The sequence below is a fragment of the Coregonus clupeaformis genome, chromosome 40 (assembly GCF_020615455.1).
Source record: "Coregonus clupeaformis isolate EN_2021a chromosome 40, ASM2061545v1, whole genome shotgun sequence".
NCBI lineage: Eukaryota > Metazoa > Chordata > Actinopteri > Salmoniformes > Salmonidae > Coregonus > Coregonus clupeaformis.
The window spans coordinates 36,146,629-36,169,444 of NC_059231.1; the positions used below are offsets into that span (position 1 = coordinate 36,146,629).

The 22,816-nt window shown below is 45.8% G+C and overlaps 1 protein-coding gene across 2 annotated transcripts in view; it reads left to right on the plus strand.

Moving 5' to 3' along the window:
• The window catches only part of scel (sciellin), a 62,720-nt gene that overhangs the window by 4,114 nt on the left and 35,790 nt on the right, over positions 1-22,816 (plus strand). For both annotated transcript variants that reach the window (XM_041868816.1, XM_041868817.1), the window contains exons 2-11: positions 7,634-7,701; positions 14,627-14,735; positions 14,978-15,040; positions 15,326-15,403; positions 20,331-20,366; positions 20,624-20,671; positions 20,765-20,797; positions 20,922-20,969; positions 21,173-21,247; positions 21,334-21,405. In XM_041868816.1, the coding sequence (XP_041724750.1) occupies positions 7,659-7,701; positions 14,627-14,735; positions 14,978-15,040; positions 15,326-15,403; positions 20,331-20,366; positions 20,624-20,671; positions 20,765-20,797; positions 20,922-20,969; positions 21,173-21,247; positions 21,334-21,405 (605 nt within the window). In that variant the 5' untranslated portion in view covers positions 7,634-7,658. The remainder of the gene's footprint in view (positions 1-7,633; positions 7,702-14,626; positions 14,736-14,977; positions 15,041-15,325; positions 15,404-20,330; positions 20,367-20,623; positions 20,672-20,764; positions 20,798-20,921; positions 20,970-21,172; positions 21,248-21,333; positions 21,406-22,816) is intronic.

Genomic DNA, 22,816 nt, shown 5'->3' on the forward strand with positions numbered 1-22,816 from the left:
TCAAGAAAATAGAAATTTGACATATGAACATTACAACAAAGTCCTATATTCTGTGATCAATTTGAAATTGAACTAAATTAATTCATAATGATCAACAAATATTCAGTCGTTGACCCCTATGGGATGCCACCAAAGGTTTTATAAAAAATAATGCAACTGCATTTGCATCTGGGTTGAATAAATCACAATTAAAGAAGATATCAGAATTGGAAATGTTGTAAACTGCGTTAGAGCGTTCTCAACAACGGACCAGGTAGCTATTACTCTTTCCAAAGTCAAGACAGAACTTAATTTATTGATAAGAGAGAGAGCATAATTTGCCATCCATCGAGTTAGACTCATCGATTAATTTCATGGCAATCGTCCTAGTCGTTTACTGGTCAACAAGCTACACAGTGTCACGAACAGAAGAGGACCCAAGAGCGCAAGTTCAAATTCAGAGTTCTTTATTCAAGGTTACAGGCGGGAAGAGGAGTCCCAGGGGTGTCAGGGGTCTTTCAGGGTCCTCCTGTGGGTACCTGTGCTCCGGGGGTCACCAAATGTCCGGGGGTGTCCAGTCCAAGTGCTTAGTGTGTGTGTTCCCCAGTGATGGAGCGGCGTATCGGGCTGAGGGTGGTGAAACGTCTGGGCACGCTCATCTGGTGGTCGGAGACCGGAGGGGCTGAAGATCGGAGAGTAGTCGAGGTCCAGAAGGCAGGTTGGGATAGACGGGGCAGTAGAACAAGGAGGCAGTCAAGAAAGGATCGGTATCACAAACAGGAGTCAGAGCGCAGACAGGCAGGTTACTGGTCCGGGTTTGAAGACGATCTGACAGGGCTTGGCTGAAAAACAGGGCTTGATATACTGGGAGAGGTAGTGGGGAAATGCAGTTCAGCTGGCAGAGTAATTAGAACAGAGTGAGGCAAGGTGAGGATGGTGAGTGGGAAATGCAGTGCAGCTGGCCAGGTAACAAGAGCAGAGCAGGGCAGGTGGAGCTAGTTAGGCTGAGTAGAGAGAGGGAGGTGAGCAGAGTGGAAGATAATTGAATGCAATTAATGTTGCTACCAGGGAGAGAGAGTGCTCATGACAGGACCCCCCTCCAAGGGACGGCCCCAGAAGTCCCAAGAACAACATCATGCCGGGAGGGTGGAGGGGAGCAGGCGGCGGGTCAGAACTCCTCCGAGCGGTCCGAGTGAATCTCCTCATCCTCAGAAGGAGCTGGAGGGTCACGGTCGGGAGACAGGACAGGCACTGAGACAGGAGCAGGGCGGGCCGGACGGCTAGGAACCCCTCTTGGACGGCCCCTACGGATTGCAGGCTGATCAGGATGTAGTCGGTGGAAGTCAGTGATAAGGGTCCGGTCCACTATCCTCCTGGCCGGGATCCAGGTCCTCTCCTCTGGACCATATCCCTCCCAATCAACGAGGTACTGGAGACCCCTACCCCTTCGCCTAGAGCGGAGCAGCCGCCGGACGGTGAAGACAGGACCGCCATCTACGAGGCGCGGAGGAGGTGGCGCCGGAGCTGCAGGGACCAGGGGACTTTCATGGACCGGCTTGACCTTGGAGACGTGGAAGGTGGGGTGGACCCGCATGGAAGCGGGCAACTGAAGTCGGACCGCCGTTGGACTGATGACTTTCTGCACAGGAAAAGGACCAATGAAGCGAGGGGCCAGCTTTCGTGATACAACCCGCAGCGGCAGATCCCGGGCAGACAGCCAGACCTTCTGACCAACCCGGTAAGTAGGTGCTGGGGTCCTCCGTCGGTTGGCACCGACGGCGTAGCTGGTTCCAGACTTCAGGAGCACAGTGCGAGCCTGGGCCCAAGTGCGGCGGCAGCGGCGGGCATACGCAAGAGCAGACGGACAGGTGGCATCCGCCTCCTGGCTGGCAAACAGTGGAGGTTGATACCCGTAGACACACTGAAAGGGGGAGAGCCCGGTGGAGGAACTGGTGAGTGAATTATGGGCATATTCCACCCAGAGCAGGTGTTGAGCCCAGGCCCGGGGATTTTGGGAAGCCACACACCTCAGTGCCTTCTCCAGCTCCTGGTTCATGCGTTCAGTCTGGCCGTTTGACTGCGGGTGGAATCCAGACGATAGGCTGGCGGTGGCCCCAAGGAGATGACAGAACTCCTTCCAAAAGGTTGCTGAGAATTGCGGGCCCCGGTCTGACACTATATCCTGGGGTAGGCCATGGATACGAAACACATGTTCCAGGACCACCTGGGAGGTCTCTTTAGCAGAGGGTAGTTTGGGAAGGGGCACGAAGTGGGTCATCTTACTAAAGCGGTCAACAATGGTAAGGATGACTGTGTGTCCGTCAGAGGGCGGAAGGCCCGTAACAAAGTCCAGTGAAACGTGGGACCAGGGCCTCTTGGGTATGAGTAGGGGTTGCAGCAACCCAGCAGGAGGCTGGTTGGGAGTCTTGTTTCGGTTACAAGTGGGACAAGCTCGGATGAATTCTCGGACATCCCGTCTCATCCCCCGCCACCAGAACCGCTGGCGGACCAGATGAAGGGTGCGAGTGATGCCGGGATGACAGGCCAGACGGGATTCGTGCCCCCCACTGAATCACAGGTGACCTGAGATCTGCTGGAACAAACAGACGGTTGGGGGCGCTGGTGCTTGGACCTGGCTGGTCCCGAAGAGCCTCCATGACCTGCTTCTCGATCTCCCAGGTGAGGGCCGCTACGACCAAGTGGCTGGGAAGAATGGGAGCTGTCATGGCGGTGGTCTCGTCCTTCTGAAACATCCGGGAAAGAGCATCAGGTTTGATGTTGCGAGATCCCGGGCGGTAGGAGAGCGTGAAATTGAAGCGCGTAAAGAACAGAGACCACCGCTGTTGACGGGAGTTCAGCCTCCTGGCTGTTTGGATATACTCCAGGTTCTTGTGGTCTGTCCACACTACGAATGGTTCCTTTGACCCCTCTAACCAGTGCCGCCATTCTTCAAGGGCGAGCTTGACAGCCAACAGCTCGCGGTTCCCAATGTCGTAGTTGCATTCGGCAGGGGTTAGCCGACGGGAGTAGAAGGCACAGGGGTGCATCTTGCCATCCTCAGCTGCTCTTTGAGAAAGCACTGCACCCACTCCCACGTCCGAAGCATCTACCTCCACCACAAACTGCCTTGCTGCATCTGGCATCTGGAGGATGGGAGCAGAAGTGAAACATGTCTTGAGGATATTGAAGGCCTTATCAGCAGCTGATGTCCATTGGTACGGTTGTTTAGTGCTGGTTAGCGCCGTGAGGGGTGCAGCCACTGTGCTATAGTTTCTGATGAATCTCCTATAAAAGTTGGCAAAGCCCAGGAACTGTTGCAACTTCTTCCGAGACTCAGGAACTGGCCAGGAAGTGACAGCCGACACCTTCGTGAGATCCATCTGAATGCTGCCCTCGGTCACCACATACCCCAGGAATGAAACGGTTTTGGCATGGAACTCGCACTTCTCTGCCTTCACGAAAAGAGAGTTCTCCAGCAGGCGGCGCAGGACCAACCGGACGTGGTGCGTGTGTTCTGACAGAGTCTTTGAGAATATTAAAATATCGTCAAGGTACACAAATACGAACGTATTTAGCATGTCCCTGAGGATATCATTCACTAGGGCTTGAAAAACTGCTGGGGGCATTGGTGAGGCCGAAGGGCATGACGAGATATTCATAGTGGCCGGTTGGTGTGTTGAACGCTGTCTTCCATTCGTCTCCCTCCCTCATCCGCACCAGATGGTAGGCATTGCGAAGGTCCAGCTTAGTGAATACAGTGGCTCCCTGCAGCAGTTCGAAGGCAGACGAAAGTAAGGGCAGTGGGTAGCGATTCTTAACCGTGATGTCGTTCAGACCCCGGTAATCTATGCATGGACGAAGAGAACCGTCCTTCTTGCCGACAAAGAAGAATCCCGCTCCTGCGGGGGAAGACGACGGTCTAATTATCCCGGAGGCAAGAGAGTCATTAATGTAGTCCTCCATGGCCTTTCTTTCCGGGGCTGACAGTGAATACAGACGACCCTTGGGAGGTGCTGTGCCAGGCAGGAGATCAATCGCGCAGTCATAGGGTCTGTGTGGGGGGTAGAGATGTCGCCTTGGATTTGTTGAACACCTCTTTCAGGCTGTGGTAACAGGCCGGAACATTGGATATGTCGGAGGTAGCGCTAGATCCTTCCCGGTGAACGGGCAGGGTGGCCCCCCCTTAAACAGGTCTGGTGACAACTCCTTCCCCACTCACGGACTGTTCCTGTCTCCCAGTCGATGTGGGGGTTGTGCTGACGGAGCCACGGGTATCCAAGAATGAGTGGTTGGCCAGGTGAGTGTAGGAGGTGAAACTGGATGGACTCCTGGTGGTTTCCTGACAGCAGGATTGTCACAGGGGCGGAGATATGAGTGACAGTGCCAAGATGATGCCCATCCAGGGCTCGTGCAGGAATGGGTTGTGTCAGTTGATGATGGTTCACGCCCAGTTGCTGTGCAAGCTCAGGGTCCATGATGTTTGCTTCGGCTCCGGAATCCACAAGGGCGGCCAATGTATGAGTCTTGTCAGAAAGCTGAAGGCGGAGATGAAGCAGGGTCTTTCGGATGGAGGGAGACTGAAGGCTTGTTGAGCTCACCCGGATCTCCCCTACACCTGGTGAGCTGCGGCTTTTGCCGGACAAGTAGCGACACGGTGATTCTCGCCACCACAGTAGAGGCAAAGGTTGGAGCTTAGACGGCGCCGACGCTCCTCGGGAGTCAGAGAGGCACGGCCAATCTCCATGGGCTCAGGCTGATTGAGTTGGCTATGGGACTTGACAGGCAGGGGCTGGACAGAAGCGGTATCGACCCGAGTACGGATGGCAGGTTGACTGAGACGGCCCTTCTCCCTCCTCCGGGTCTGTATACGGCGGTCAATGCGAACGGCAAGGTCAATGGCGGCATCAAGCGTTGAGGGCGGGTCATGGGAAACAAGCTCGTCCTTGATATAGTCCGCCAGGCTATGGAGGAAGGCTTGCACCAGTGCCTCTGGGTTAAACGAGCTTTGACTGGCCAGGGTACGAAAGTCAATGGAGAAGTCTGCCACTGTCCGATTGCCCTGACGGATGGTGAGCAGAGCTTGTGACGCTCGGCTGTTGGCGAGCCTAGGTCAAAGACCTTTAACATCTCCTCCTCAAAGGCACTGAAGGAGGCACAGGCTGGGGTTTGCCGGTCGAATTCCGCCGTTCCCCACAACCGAGCTCGACCGGTGAGATGTGTGATGACATACCCCACCTTGGCTCCCTCTGTTGAGAAAGTCCTGGGCTGTAGTGCAAACTGGATTCGGCAGCTGCTCAAGAATGGTCTTACTTGCTTCTGGTTGCCATCAAAAGCGTTCCGGGTTCCCAATCCTTGGTTCAGGAGCGTGGGGATCTGGTGGCAGCACTGCCGGGCCTGCAGCATTGGGACCTCCAGCGGAGGGATGAAGGAGTATCGGTGGTACAGGAACAAAAGGACCAGGGGGGTGCAGGTGGAGTAGCCGGGCTTGAGAGTAGTTGCAGGGCTTGGGCTAGCTGTTGTTGCTGCAGTTGGAACTGTTGTTGCTGCTGGTTGAATAGCTGGAGAAGGGAAGCGATGTCGCCAGCCATCCGATTTATGTCTCCCTCAGAGCGTTCCAGTCGCTGTAGGGCAGTCCTCTCTGGCTCTTCCTCCATCGTGGTCAGGGAGTGCGCTGGGTCCATGATGGTCAGATCGTTCTGTCACGAACAGAAGAGGACCCAAGAGCGCAAGTTCAAATTCAGAGTTCTTTATTCAAGGTTACAGGCGGGAAGAGGAGTCCCAGGGGTGTCAGGGGTCTTTCAGGGTCCTCCTGTGGGTACCTGTGCTCCGGGGGTCACCAAATGTCCGGGGGTGTCCAGTCCAAGTGCTTAGTGTGTGTGTTCCCCAGTGATGGAGCGGCGTATCGGGCTGAGGGTGGTGAAACGTCTGGGCACGCTCATCTGGTGGTCGGAGACCGGAGGGGCTGAAGATCGGAGAGTAGTCGAGGTCCAGAAGGCAGGTTGGGATAGACGGGGCAGTAGAACAAGGAGGCAGTCAAGAAAGGATCGGTATCACAAACAGGAGTCAGAGCGCAGACAGGCAGGTTACTGGTCCGGGTTTGAAGACGATCTGACAGGGCTTGGCTGAAAAACAGGGCTTGATATACTGGGAGAGGTAGTGGGGAAATGCAGTTCAGCTGGCAGAGTAATTAGAACAGAGTGAGGCAAGGTGAGGATGGTGAGTGGGAAATGCAGTGCAGCTGGCCAGGTAACAAGAGCAGAGCAGGGCAGGTGGAGCTAGTTAGGCTGAGTAGAGAGAGGGAGGTGAGCAGAGTGGAAGATAATTGAATGCAATTAATGTTGCTACCAGGGAGAGAGAGTGCTCATGACAACACAGTATTGATCAATTAGCTGATTTAGCAACTATTAAATCTGAAACAGGGGAATTACTATCAGAACCCAAATTAATCAATCAAAGATTCTCCCGCTTCTATAAAGAACTGTACACCTCCAATTGTAAAGAGACACCAAGCCAGACTAAGTCCGAACTCCTCTTCTCAACAGAGGAAGCCACCTCGCTGGGAGCCCAAATCTCTATCAGTGAACTCAAAAGGGCATTGGATAGCGTGAATAAAGGCAAATCACCTGGATGGGATGGTATTCCTCCTGAGGTCTATTTAAAATGTTGGAATCAATTAGGTCCACTATTGCTAAAAAATTAGGTCCACTATTGCTCAAAATGATTAATACAACACTTTGAAAAATCTACTCTTTTGGATATCCTTAATTTGGCAGATGCTCTTATCCAGAGCAACTTACAGTTAGTGAGTGCATAAATTTTTTATACTGGCCCCCCATGGGAATCAAACCCACAACCCTGGAGTTGCAAGCTCCATGCTCTACCAACTGAGCTACACGGGACCAATATACAGCCAAAGGAATCTTTGCTAATGAGCTCAATGACCATTGTCCCATAGCCTGCATTAGAGATACTAAGCTACCGAAATCTTATCCACGCAACATTACAAAGACGGTTTGGGGTAATCTTTGAATGCATTTCTGTACCTGTAAGCCCCCCCAAAAAAAAAGAAGAAAAAAATTTACAAAATAAATGACATAATTGGTTACCAAAAGAAAAAGCTAACATTTGTCATTGCCGTTACCTTCATTAGTGTTACCTTCATTGGTGTTACTACTCCTATTGGTGGCACAATGTTATCAAGATGGTAAACATTATTTAAAGCAAGTCAGCTGTCATTTAAAAAATATAATAATAATGATAATAATAATAATAATAATAATAATAATAATAATAATAATAATAATAATAATAAATATGCCATTTAGCAGACGCTTTTATCCAAAGCGATGTACAGTCATGCGTGCATACATTTTTGTGTATGGGTGGTCCCGGAAAGACATATGGTTTTGTGTAGGAATTGGATAGATTTCTCTATAACAACACAATTTTTACATAAGATAACAGCTGACAGTGACATGTCCTGGTCATCTCATTGCTATAGCTTCTCTGAATGTATATTTTACCCCTGTAGAGTGGCTTACCTTGTTCTTGAACACAGCTCCTTATTGTCATACAGTAACAATATTGTGACCAATAGCACCACCCTGTGGATGAATGATGGTTACTTAATTTAGAATATTTCCCTTTTTTCCAGATTGAACAAAGGTGACAATATCAAAATGTCTTATTCCTACTCCAAGAGGTCTTATTCTCCCAGTGCCGGTAAGTAACTATGTACAGTGCCTAGTGAAAGTCTACACACCCCTTGCACAGTTTTCACATTTTGCTGCCTTCAATTTTAATATGAAAATGATTTTATTTTTTAAACATTCACTACTGACGCGCATGTTTCAAATAAATAAATAAATAACAAAAATATAAAAATATGTCTTGATTATGTAGGTCTTTACACCCCATAGTTATTACTATGTGGAGGCCCCTTTGGCAGCAATTATAGCTATAAATCATTTTTAATAAGATCCCACCAACTCCAAAATTGGTCAAGCTCAGCCAATTTGGTTGGTAATCCATGATGGATAGCAATATTCAAACCTTGTCTCAGATTTTCAAGCAGATTTAAGTCATGACTGAGACTGGACCACTCAGGAACACTAACCCCTTTTGGAAAGTCATTCTGGCTTTTGCCTTATTTGAAGTTGGCTTCTTCTACAGAAACAGATCGTGCCTTTCTCTAAGCAGTAGGAAGCAGATTATTCAGTCAACCTTTTTATCTGTTCTTGATATTGATATTATTTATCAAAGTGCAGCTGCTACTACTGCTTAAACCTTTAGATTTCACCTTTATTTATTTAACCAGGTAAGCCAGTTGAGAACAAGTTCTCAATTACAACTGCGACCTGGCCAAGATAAAGCAAAGCAGTGCGAAAAAAACAACAACACAGAGTTACATATGGGGTAAACAAAACATAAAGTCAAAAATACAACAGAAAATATATATACAGTGTGTGCGAATGTAGTAAGTTATGGAGGTAAGGCAATAAATAGGCCATAGTGCAAAATAGTTACAATTTCGTATTAACACTGGAATGATAGATGTGCAAAAGATGATGTGCAAATAGAGATACTGGGGTGCAAATTAGCAAAATAAATAACAATATGGGGATGAGGTAGTTGGGTGGGCTAATTTCAGAATGACTGTGTACAGGTGCAGTGATCGGTAAGCTGCTCTGACAATTGACGCTTAAAGTTAGTGAGGGAGATAAGAGTCTCCAGCTTCAGAGATTTTTGCAGTTCGTTCCAGTCATTGGCAGCAGAGAACTGGAAGGAATGGCGGCCAAAGGAGGTGTTGGCTTTGGGGATGACCAGTGAGATATACCTGCTGGAGCGCAGACTACGGGTGGGTGTTACTATGGTGACCAGTGTTGCTAGATGCCATCTACCATAGTGCCTTTCATTTTGTTACAGGTGACAGTTTTCATACTTATCACTGCATCCTGTATCAAAAGGTTCGCTACATTACTCAACTTACTTCATAAACTTCCGTCTTATCTAACTTTGCTGTTGAAATATAGAGACCTGAGTTGCCTAACCTGTTCACAGGATTGGTTAACTCTTGAGGTTCCTATGGTCTCCACCGCGCTAGATAAATCTACTTTGAGTTTTAATGGACCGTGTTGCTAGAACAAAATTCTAAATACGTTTAATCTTGATGTTCTGGTCCCATTTGGGCAATTGAAAGTATTGATTGGGGACTTATTTGTGGAGGAATGTAACTGTTTTTCTGGGTGATTTGTGATGGTTAATTTATGCTTCCCATGACTGTTTTTGTATTTTAATGTGTATATATATACACAGGGCACATTTAAAAAAGAGACCTAGGTCTCATTATGTCTTCCCTGTTCAGCTCAGCCATTGAGTTTTCTGGCTGTTTTAAAATCTTAAAGGCCCAGTGCAGTCAAAAACATAATTTTCCTCTGTTTTATATATATTTCCACACTATGAGGTTGGAATAATACTGTGTAATTGTGAAAATGATCATGCCCTTTAAGTGTAAGAGCTGTTTGAAAAGACAGCCTGTTTTGGTGGGATGGAGCTTTGGCCTGCATGGTGACATCACCAGGTGGTAAATTAGTTAATAGACCAATAAGAAAGCGAGTTCCAAACCTCTCTGCAAATAACAGCTAGTTTTCCGTTTTCCCCTACCCACTTAGACCACTCCCAGACAGTCCTAGCAAAATTATTGGTTGAGAAATTGCTCATTGCTAAGAAGCTATTGTTTCTTTTTGACCATTTTAATTTAAAACAATCACGACAAGGTGCTTAATTGTTACCAGAAATTATTTGAAATTGAGATTAAAACGGCTGCATTGGACCTTTAAGCCTCATAGTGATATTCCTGCAGCTCAGTTAGGAAGGATGGCCAGATCTGTCTGGGTGATATGATACACCATCCACAGATGAATTACCATACTTGACAATACTCAAAGGGATTTTCGGTGGCTTAGAATTATTTCATAACCTCCCCTGATTTATGCCTGTCTAAAACATCTATCCCAGACATGCTTCTAAAGATCATTGGTGGCTCTGAGGTTAAATCATTGTTTGAAATTCACTATCCAACTGAGGGACTTTACACTTTACAGAGACAGGGGAAGTTAGTCTTAAATCATGAGAACCACTTATTTTGCAAACAGATGGACCTCATTCAACAAATTGTGTGATTTTTCATGAACATATTTTCACCTGAACTTATCTATATGTGCCACAAGGGGTGTGGAGACTTTTGCAATCAAGACTTCTTTGTTTTTATTTTTGTATTAATTGCATAACATTTCTATAATTGTGGAGTAGGTTGTGGGAAAAAATTCCCAATGGTATAACTTTTTAGATTGAAATTTAAGGAAGCAAAATATGAAAACTGTGCAAGGGGCTGTAGACTTTCACTAGGCACTGTATACACAATAACATTTACATTTACATTTACGTCATTTAGCAGACGCTCTTATCCAGAGCGACTTACAAATTGGTGCATTCACCTTATAGCCAGTGGGTAACCACATTACAATATGTTTATTTTTTATTTATTTATTTTTTTTTGGGGGGTGAGGGGGGTAGAAGGATTACATTATCCTATCCCAGGTATTCCTTAAAGAGGTGGGGTTTCAAGTGTCTCCGGAAGGTGGTGAGTGACTCCGCTGTCCTAGCATCGCAGGGAGCTTGTTCCACCATTGGGGTGCCAGAGCAGCGAACAGTTTTGACTGGGCTGAGCGGGAACTGTGCTTCCGCAGAGGTAGGGGGGCCAGCAGGCCAGAGGTGGATGAACGCAATGCCCTCGTTTGGGTGTAGGGACTGATCAGAGCCTGAAGGTACGGAGGTGCCGTTCCCCTCACAGCTCCGTAGGCAAGCACCATGGTCTTGTAGCAGATGCAAGCTTCAACTGGAAGCCAGTGGAGTGTGCGGAGGAGCGGGGTGACGTGAGAGAACTTGGGAAGGTTGAACACCAGATGGGCTGCGGCATTCTGGATGAGTTGTAGGGGTTTAATGGCACAGGCAGGGAGCCCAGCCAACAGCGAGTTGCAGTAATCCAGACGGGAGATGACAAGTGCCTGGATTAGGACCTGTGCCGCTTCCTGTGTAAGCAGGGTCGTACTCTCCGAATGTTGTAGAGCATGAACCTACAGGCTCGGGTCACCGCCTTGATATTAGCGGAGAACGACAGGGTGTTGTCCAGGGTCACGCCAAGGCTCTGGGGAAAGGAGAAGATTAGTTGTGTGTCGTCTGCGTAGCAATGATAGGAGAGGCCATGTGAGGATATGACAGAGCCAAGTGACTTGGTGTATAGTGAGAATAGGAGAGGGCCAAGAACTGAGCCCTGGAAAACACCAGTGGTGAGAACACATGGTGCGGAGACAGATTCTCGCCACACCACTTGGTAGGAGCGACCGGTCAGGTAGGACGCAATCCAAGAGTGAGCCGCGCCGGAGATGCCCAACTCGGAGAGGGTGGAAAGGAGGATCTGATGGTTCACAGTATCAAAGGCAGCAGACAGGTCTAGAAGGACAAGAGCAGAGGAGAGAGAGTTATCTTTAGCAGTCTCAGTTGAATGACCAGTCTTGAAACCTGACTGGTTTGGATCAAGAAGGTAATTCTGAGAGAGATTGCAAGAGAGTTGGCTAGAGACGGCACGCTCAAGAATTGGAGAGAAAAGAAAGAAGGGATACTGGTCTGTAGTTGTTGACATCAGAGGGATCGAGTGTTGGTTTTTTGAGAAGGGGTGCAACTCTCGCTCTCTTGAAGACAGAAGGGACATAGCCAGCGGTCAAGGATGAGTTGATGAGCGAGGTGAGGTAAGGGAGAAGGTCACCGGAGATGGTCTGGAAAAGAGAGGAGGGGATAGGGTCAAGCGGGCAGGTTGTTGGGCGGCCGGCCGTCACAAGTCGCAAGATTTCATCTGGGTAGAGAGGGGAGAAAGAAGTCAAAGCATAGGGTAGGGCAGTGTGAGCAGGACCAGCAGTGTCATTTGACTTAACAAATGAGGATTGGATGTCGTCAACCTTCTTTTCAAAATGGTTGACGAAGTCATCCACAGAGAGGGAGGAGGGGGGGAGGAGGATTCAGCAGGGAGGAGAAGGTGGCAAAGAGCTTTCTAGGGTTAGAGGCAGATGCTTGGAATTTAGAGTGGTAGAAAGTGGCTTTAGCAGCAGAAACAGATGAAGAAAATGTAGAGAGGAGGGAGTGAAAAGATGCCAGGTCCGCAGGGAGTCTAGTTTTCCTCCATTTCCGCTTGGCTGCCCGGAGCCCTGTTCTGTGAGCTCGCAATGAGTCGTCAAGACACGGAGCAGGAGGGGAGGACCGAGCCGGCCGGGAGGATAGGGGACATAGAGAGTCAAAGGATGCAGAAAGGGAGGAGAGGAGGGTTGAGGAGGCAGAATCAAGAGATTGGAGGGAGAAGGATTGAGCAGAGGGAAGAGATGATAGGATGGAAGAGGAGAGAGTAGCGGGAGAGAGAGAGCGAAGGTTGCGACGGCGCATTACCATCTGAGTAGGGGCAGAGTGAGTAGTGTTGGAGGAGAGCGAGAGAGAAAAGAATACAAAGTAGTGGTCGGAGACATGGAGGGGAGTTGCAGTGAGATTAGTAGAAGAACAGCATCTAGTAAAGATGAGGTCAAGCGTATTGCCTGCCTTGAGAGTAGGGGGGGACGGTGAGAGGGTGAGGTCAAAATAGGAGAGGAGTGGAAAGAAGGAGGCAGAGAAAAATGAGTCAAAGGTAGACGTAGGGAGGTTGAAGTCACCCAGAACTGTGAGGGTGAGCCATCCTCAGGAAAGGAACTTATCAAGGCATCAAGCTCATTGATGAACTCTCCAAGGGAACCTGGAGGGCGATAAATGACAAGGATGTTAAGCTTGAATGGGCTAGTGACTGTGACATCATGGAATTTAAATGAGGAGATAGACAGATGGGTCAGGGGAAAAATAGAGAATGTCCACTTGGGAGAGATGAGGATTCCTGTGCCACCACCCCGCTGACCAGATGCTCTCGGGGTATGCGAGAACACATGGTCAGACGAGGAAAGAGCAGTAGGAGTAACAGTGTTTTCAGTGGTAATCCACGTTTCCGTCAGCGCCAAGAAGTCGAGGGACTGGAGGGTAGCATAGGCTGAGATGAACTCTGCCTTGTTGGCCGCAGAACGGCAGTTCCAGAGGCTGCCAGAGACCTGGAACTCCACGTGGGTCGTGCGTGCAGGGACCACCAGGTTAGAGAGGCAGCAGCCACGCGGTGTGAGGCGTTTGTATAGCCTGTGCGGAGAGGAGAGAACAGGGATAGACAGAGGCATAGTTGACAGGCTACAGAAAATGGCTACAATAATGCAAAGGAGATTGGAATGAAATGAACTAAACATCTGGGAAAGCGAGAGAGCGGGGCCTCCCTCACTTACGTTTCACTGAAACACCCAAATATAACTCTCCCAACTTCCACCTCAGAAACTATAATTGTTGTAAACTACAGCGGTTCAATGTTTTCTAGGAATAGACTAACTTAGTTTATTCAGCTAGCTAACTTGGTACAGTATTCTTCCGTGAAAACCGTCCAGGGCACCTAGTCATATGACGCCACAGCCATCTAGCATGCCGGACTCCAACAACACGGTTTAGCAACAATACTCGGCCACAACAAACCACCAGTGTGTCAACACGCCAAGCAGATCATTCGTGTCCGTGTCTAACGTTGTGGGTTAGTCCCGACAGCTTGAGCGAGTCCGTTGTGAACTTATTCAGCCAGTTAGTTAGCTAGAATAGTTAGCATACTAGCTAGCCATTGCTTTCTGCCTACGAAGAAACACGTCCTCCCACGGCACGAACACACAGAGAGAGCCAAGCTAACGTTAACTAGTCACCCTATGTCCCGAATTCCCTTGAACGACTCTGGTTACCAGTGTGTAAAAAATAGATTCTCAAAGTAGCTCGCTAGGTAATTAGCTAGCAAACATGTTTGACATGCATACAATCTTGAGTTTTGAAAATAAACAAAATACAGCAAGCCATGCACGCAAAAAATTCAAAAGAATCGACTCATAACGCAGTATATGAGCATTATCAGTGCCACACACCTGGAATTTCACATTCCTAACACACATTCTTAGCAGCAATGAGGTAGACATCTGATTTTCACAAAAGCTTTCTGTTTCTACTGTTCTTATACACCCACAGTGTTCACTCCTCCATTTGTCCATTCATTCAGCCATGTTTTGTGTCCCAATCAACCCCTAAACATTGTCAAGGGAGCTATAGCAGAAGGCCCATTGTGTGAGGACTGAACAGCAGTGATATTACTTAAATATTAGGGGCTGCTCAGGGTACCTAACTCCTCGGTGGGTTTTGACAGTGGGTGCGGTTTCACAGTGTCATAACCTCACAAAGGGGTCAGCATTGTAACCGGTCCTTGTGTTGAGTAACCAGGATGAATGATCAGGTGAAAGACAAAGACGGTCAAAGACAAAGACAGTCCCTGAGTTAGATATACTAATAGGCCTACAGTACTAGTTATGCACTTTCAATTGTGATAATTATGTCATTATAATGCAGTACTGCTTTTGTTCAGTCTATTGCAGTATTTTCAATAAGATCAACGTATAGGTCAGTTAGTCAATGTTTTGTGTGTGTGTGTGTGGTGTTGTGGTGGTTGTAGCTAATAGCAGCAGTCCAAGCCAGGCGATTGAGGACAGCAAGAAGAAGACGTCTCTGCTAAAGGACAGCAGTTGGATCAGGAGAGATGCAGAGGAGGACGAAGCAGTCGAGTGAGACACTGGCATCACACACACAAACACACACACACGAACAAACGTACAAACCACACACACACACCTCCACCCATCATCTGAATGGAACATTACTATAGGGTGTGGTAGAAGTTTAGGGTGTGACTAAACATGACTGCTATGTCATTACTGTCAAATAAAAAATTATCTGACCTTTCATTGTTACAGTAGTGGTGGCTAAATAACATGAAACTTTGCCTGTCAACTTTTCTCTCTTTTAGCCGGGATCCCAACTTTGGCAGAGTGGTTCTGAACAAATACCGGTCCAATGAGGCTCTTGACAGGTAGACTCTTATTTCCTGATACTGTATCTCCTGTAGTCCCTTCCCTCATATATTACCTCAACTTGGCTTCAACTTGTATATAGATCCAAGAAAAGCTGAAGCACTACAAATAATTTATATTTTCATGGATTTTCATCAATACTTACTGAAAAAACAGCAGCCTCCTTCGAGATCATGAAATGAAAACATCTGATAATTACTGAAAGATTGTGGTCTACTTACTACATCAGTGTTATTATCAAAGGTCTCTTAGACCTATGGTTTAACAAACTTATTTATCCACAGTGCTGAGCCTGCAGACTCAAAATCCCCTAAAACGACAGCCACCAAGACATTGTCTTCCGTAGAGGCCCTCAAAAAGAGGTATCAATATCACTGTTCAACACACACTGTCATCCTACTCAGGAACCAATATGTGTCCTATACCTACAGTGCATATCATAAGTATTCACTTATCTTATTTTATTGTGTTACAAAGTGAGATTAAAATTGATATAATTGTACATTTTTGTCAACGATCTACACAAAATACACTGTAATGTCGAAGTGGAAGAAAATTGCTAACAAATATGTATTAATTAAAAATAAAACACTAATATATCTTGATTAGATAAGTATTCACCCCCCTGAGTCAATACATGTTAGAAACCCCAGCACCGATTACAGCTGAGAGTCTTTTTGGGTAAGCTTGAGTTGTGCAATATTTGGCCATTATATTATTTTCAAAATTCTTTAAGCTCTGTCAAATTGGTTGTTGATCATTGTTAAACAGCCATTTTCAAGTCTTGCTGTAGATTTTTACACAGATTTAAGTCAAAACTGTGAGGCCACTCGGGAACAGTGTCTTCTTGGTAAGCATCTGCAGTATAGATTTGGTCTTGTGTTTTAGATTATTGTCCTGCTAAAAGGTGAATTTGTCTCCCAGTGTCTGGTGGAAAGCAGACTGAACCTGGTTTTCCTCTAGGAGTTTGCCTGTGGTTAGCACCATTCTGTTTATTTTTATCCTGGAAAACTCCCCAGTCCTTGCCAATGAAAAGCATACCCATAACATGATCAAATAAAATAAAATAAAGGTTAATTGGTCTTGTACACAGATTTGCAGATGTTATCACAGGGGCAGCAAAATGGTTGTGTTTCTAGCTCCAACAATACATTCATAATCTAAAAAGTAAAAAAATAATTAAATGATGCAGCCACAACTATGCTTGAAAATATGGGGAGTGGTACTCAGTGATGTGTTGTGTTGGATTTTTTGCAGTATTACTTTAGTGCGTTGTTGCAAACACGATGCATGTTTTGGAATATTTGTTATTCTGTACAGGCTTTCTTCTTTTCACTCTGTCATTTAGGTTAGTATTGTGGAGTAACTACGATGTTGTTGATCCATACTCAGTTTTCTCCCATCACAACCATTAAACTCTGTAACTGTTTTAAAATCACCATTGGTGGAATTCCTGAGCGGTTTCCTTCCTCTGCGGCAACTCAGTTAGGAGGGACGCCTGTATCTCTGTAGTGACTGGGTGTATTGATACAGTGCCTTGCAAAAGTATTCATCCCCCTTGGCGTTTTTCCTATTTTGTTGCATTACAACTTGTAATTTAAATGGATTTTAATTTGGATTTCATGTAATGGACATAAAAAAATTACTTATTTCAAAAAATTCTAACAAATAAATAACGGAAAAGTGGGGTGTGCATATGTATTAACCCCTTTTGCTATGAAGCCCCTAAATAAGATCTGGTGCAACCAATTACCTTCAGAAGTCACATAATTAGTTAAATAAAGTCCACCTGTGTGCAATCTAAGTGTCACATGATCTCAGTATATTTACACCTGTTCTGAAAGGCCCCAGAGTCTGCAACACCACTAAGCAAGGGGCACCACCAAGCAAGCGGCACCATGAAAACCAAGGAGCTCTCCAAACAGGTCAGGGACAAAGTTGTGGAGAAGTACAGATCAGGGTTGGGTTCTAAAAAAATATCCCAAACTTTGAACATCCCACAGAGCACCATTAAATCCATTATTAAAAAATTGAAAGAATATGGCACCACAACGAACCTGCCAAGAGAGGGCCGCCCACCAAAACTCACGGACCAGGCAAGGAGGGCATTAATCAGAGAGGCAACAAAGACACCAAAGATAACCCTGAAGGAGCTGCGAAGCTCCACAGCGGAGATTGAAGTATCTGTCTATAGGACCACTTTAAGCCGTACACTCCACAGAGCTGGGCTTTATGGAAGAGTGGCCAGAAAAAAGCCATTGCTTAAAGACAAAAATAAGCAAACACATTTGGTGTTCGCCAAAAGGCATGTGGGAGACTCCCCAAACATATGGAAGAAGGTACTCTGGTCAGATGAGACTAAAATGTAGCTTTTTGGCCATCAACGAAAACGCTATGTCTGGCGCAAACCCAACACCTCTCATCACCCCGAGAACACCATCCCCACAGTGAAGCATGGTGGTGGCAGCATCATGCTGTGGAGATGTTTTTCATTGGCAGGGACTGGGTAACTGGTCAGAATTAAAGGAATGATGGATGGCGCTAAATACAGGGAAATTCTTGAGGGAAACCTGTTTCAGTCTTCCACAGATTTGAGACTAGGACAGAGGTTCACCTTCCAGCAGGACAATGACCCTAAGCATACTGCTAAAGCAACACTTGAGTGGTTTAAGGCCCAGTCAAAGCCCAGACTTCAATCCAATTGAGAATCTGTGGTATGACTTAAAGATTGCTGTACACCAGCGGAACCCATCCAACTTGAAGGAGCTGGAGCAGTTTTGCCTTGAAGAATGGGCAAAAATCCCAGTGGCTAGATGTGCCAAGCTTATGGAGACATACCCCAAGAGACTTGCAGCTGTAATTGCTGCAAAAGGTGGCTCTACAAAGTATTGACTTTGGGGGGGGCTCAAGTTTTCTGTTTTTTTGTCTTATTTCTTGTTTGTTTCACAATAAAACATATTTTGCATTTTCAAAGTGGTAGGCATGTTGTGTAAATCAAATGATACAAACCCCCAAAAAATCTATTTTAATTCCAGGTTGTAAGGCAACAAAATAGGAAAAATGCCAAGGGGGGTGAATACTTTCGCAAGCCACTGTACACCATCTAAAGCCTAACTAATAACTTTACCATGCTCAAAGGGATATTGAATGTCTGCTTTAAAAAAAAAAAAAAAAAATATCTGCCAATCGGTGCCCTTTTTTGTGAGGTATTGGAAAAGCTCCCTGGTCTTCGTGGTTGAATCTGTGCTTGAAATACACTACTCGACTGAGGGACCTTACAGATAATTGTATGTGTGGGGTACAGAGATTGGGTAGTCATTCAAAAATCATGTTAACCCCTTTATTATTGCACACAGAGTGAGTCCATGCAACTTATTATAAGATTTGTTAAGCACACTCCTGAAATTATTTAGGCTTGCCATAACTAAGTGGGTGAATACTTACAGTGGGGAAAAAAAGTATTTAGTCAGCCACCAATTGTGCAAGTTCTCCCACTTAAAAAGATGAGAGAGGCCTGTAATTTTCATCATAGGTACACGTCAACTATGACAGACAAATTGAGAGAAATAAAATCCAGAAAATCACATTGTAGGATTTTTAATGAATTTATTTGCAAATTATGGTGGAAAATAAGTATTTGGTCACCTACAAACAAGCAAGATTTCTGGCTCTCACACACCTGTAACTTCTTCCTTAAGAGGCTCCTCTGTCCTCCACTCGTTACCTGTATTAATGGCACCTGTTTGAACTTGTTATCAGTATAAAAGACACCTGTCCACAACCTCAAACAGTCACATTCCAAACTCCACTATGGCCAAGACCAAAGAGCTGTCAAAGGACACCAGAAACAAAATTGTAGACCTGCACCAGGCTGGGAAGACTGAATCTGCAATAGGTAAGCAGCTTGGTTTGAAGAAATCAACTGTGGGAGCAATTATTAGGAAATGGAAGACATACAAGACCACTGATAATCTCCCTCGATCTGGGGCTCCACGCAAGATCTCACCCCGTGGGGTCAAAATGATCACAAGAACGGTGAGCAAAAATCCCAGAACCACACGGGGGGACCTAGTGAATGACCTGCAGAGAGCTGGGACCAAAGTAACAAAGCCTACCATCAGTAACACACTACGCCGCCAGGGACTCAAATCCTGCAGTACGAGACGTGTCCCCCTGCTTAAGCCAGTACATGTCCAGGCCCGTCTGAAGTTTGCTAGAGTGCATTTGGATGATCCAGAAGAGGATTGGGAGAATGTCATATGGTCAGATGAAACCAAAATAGAACTTTTTGGTAAAAACTCAACTCGTCGTGTTTGACAAAGAATGCTGAGTTGTATCCAAAGAACACCATACCTACTGTGAAGCATGGGGGTGGAAACATCATGCTTTGGGGCTGTTTTTCTGCAAAGGGACCAGGACGACTGATCCGTGTAAAGGAAAGAATGAATGGGGCCATGTATCGTGAGATTTTGAGTGAAAACCTCCTTCCATCAGCAAGGGCATTGAAGATGAAACGTGGCTGGGTCTTTCAGCATGACAATGATCCCAAACACACCGCCCGGGCAACGAAGGAGTGGCTTCGTAAGAAGCATTTCAAGGTCCTGGAGTGGCCTAGCCAGTCTCCAGATCTCAACCCCATAGAAAATCTTTGGAGGGAGTTGAAAGTCTGTGTTGCCCAGCGACAGCCCCAAAACATCACTGCTCTAGAGGAGATCTGCATGAAGGAATGGGCCAAAATACCAGCAACAGTGTGTGAAAACCTTGTGAAGACTTACAGAAAACGTTTGACCTGTGTCATTGCCAACAAAGGGTATATAACAAAGTATTGAGAAACTTTTGTTGTTGACCAAATACTTATTTTCCACCATAATTTGCAAATAAATGCATTAAAAATCCTACAATGTGATTTTCAGGATTTTTTTTTCTCAATTTGTCTGTCATAGTTGACGTGTACCTATGATGAAAATTACAGGCCTCTCTCATCTTTTTAAGTGGGAGAACTTGCACAATTGGTGGCTGACTAAATACTTTTTTCCCCCACTGTATATAACCAAGACCTTTTAGTTATTCATTTTGTGTTAATTTGTAAACATTTATAGAATTTTATTTTCACTTTGACATTATGCAGTATTTTGTGTAGATCAGTGAAAATAAATCACAATTAAATCCATTTCAATCCCACTTTGTAACGCAAAAAAAATCCAAAAGGGTGAATACTTATGATATGCACTGACATTCTACATCAAGATGTAGAAGTGTTTTCTCTAAAACTCATCTGACTTGTTGCAGATTTGGTGGGAGTCAGGATGAATTGAGCAAGGGCAGGTCAGTAGGCTTTTCTCCTACAGAACTCACACCTTTACTTGTTGCAATAATATGTTCCCAGTAGGCAATATTGCTTGAAAAGACGCCATGGTCAGGTTGTAAACTTGAAAAATATGTCTTTACCTGGTTATAATCTGGTTAGCTGACGTCACTTTAACCAGAAAATTACACAATTATGATGCCCATGCCCAAATTTTGTCCACTCAGTTAATAGTTATATTAGTGTTAATAAAATGTAATTTCCCCTTTTGATGTAGCACCCTGCCTTCAACTTATGGACGTACTAGCACATCCTACACAAAAAGGTAATGTTGGAATAGAACAGAATGGTTCTGTAAGTGGATATTTAGCTGCTGTGAAAGAGATTATCTCTAAATGCTGTCTTTTGTTTGGTACAGTACCTCACCACCGAAGTCAGATTGTCTCAAGACGTAAGTGACCCTATATGATAATGAATCCCAGCTGTGCTTGTGCAATACTGAATAGTTATGTAATAAAATGTATTATCCATGAAATGTCTCATATTCAGCCTCTATTAATGTAATGTCATTACAGAACTACTGTCTCTAAAACAACAGTCACAGAGGAACCTAAGAAAACAAGGTAGATGATTAGTTTTAAATTAAAAAATGTGAGCGCCTTTATTCTCTTTCTATTTTTTTTTTTTTTTTTGGGGGCAAGCTAGTCATCTTTTATGCAAGGGAGCCCTGGTCAAGTTTATTCACCACCTTTATAAACTTTTTGCAATCAAAGGTGACACAGTAACATTTTAATGTTTTGATATCCTGTTGAATTCATTCCTTCAGCACCACAACAACTACCACCACCAAAGGTGGTACAACTACTGAGACTACCATCTCCACAAGCCAGAGTGTGAGCAGGTATGGTATTCACATACGTACACCTGGTTAATCTTTACTATTCCCCATCAAAGGATGTGCACAAACATTCTTGGTTCTGTTTACAGATCCCCAGTTGTGAAATCACCCACCACCAACACTGAGAGCTTCACCGATCGGGTCTTCAGCTCAAAAAAAAGGTAAAACCACACCCTTTGAAAATAGGGGTGGCAGGTAGCCTATGGTTAGAGAGGCGAGCCAGGAACGGGAGGGTTGCCAGTTCGAATCCGGGTCTGACAGGAAAAATATTTCGGGATGTGAGCTGGCAAAGGGTTGCTGTATCAAAATCCTAGATGCTATTTTGTGCCCTTGAGCAAGGCACTTAACCCCCCAGAACTACTACTCCATGGGTTCCCAGTGTGGCAGCCCTCTGCTCCAACCTCTCCAACCTGTATACATTGGGGAGAACAAGTATTTGATACACTGCCGATTTTGCAGGTTGTCCTACTTACAAAGCATGTAGAGGTCTGTAATTTTTATCATAGGTACACTTCAACTGTGATAGATGGAATCTAAAACAAAAATCCAGAAAATCACATTGTATGATTTTTAAGTAATTCATTTGCATTTTATTGCATGACATAAGTATTTGATCACCTACCAACCAGTAAGAATTCCGGCTCTCACAGACCTGTTAGTTTTTCTTTAAGAAGCCCTCCTGTTCTCCACTCATTACCTGTATTAACCGCACCTGTTTGAACTCGTTACCTGTATAAAAGACACCTGTCCACACACTCAATCAAACAGACTCCAACCTCTCCACAATGGCCAAGACCAGAGATCTGTGTAAGGACATCAGGGATAAAATTGTAGACCTGCACAAGGCTGGGATGGGCTACAGGACAATAGGCAAGCAGCTTGGTGAGACGGCAACAAGAAGTTCACCCTCGGTCTGGGGCTCCATGCAAGATCTCACCTCGTGGGGCATCAATGATCATGAGGAAGGTGAGGGAACAGCCCAGAACTACACGGCAGGACCTGATCAATGACCTGAAGAGAGCTGGGACCACAGTCTCAAAGAAAACCATTAGTAACACACTACGCCGTCATGGATTAATATCCTGCAGGGCACGCAAGGTCCCCCTGCTTAAGCCAGCGCATGTCCAGGCCCGTCTGAAGTTTACCAATGACCATCTGGATGATCCAGAGGAGGAATGGGAGAAGGTCATGTGGTCTGATGAGACAAAAATATAGCTTTTTGGTCTAAACTTCACTTGCCGTGTTTGGAGGAAGAAAAAGGATGAGTACAACCCCAAGAACACCATCCCAACTGTGAAGCATGTAGGTGGAAACATCATTCTTTGAGGATTCTTTTCTGCAAAGGGGACAAGACGACTGCACCGTATTGAGGGGAGGATGGATGGGGCCATGTGTCGCGAGATCTTGGCCAACAACCTCCTTCTTCCCACAGTAAGAGCATTGAAGATTGGTCGTGGCTGGGTCTTCCAGCATGACAACGACCCAAAACACACAGCCAGGGCAACGAAGGAGTGGCTCCGTAAGAAGCATCTCAAGGTCCTGGAGTGGCCTAGCCAGTCTCCAGACCTGAAC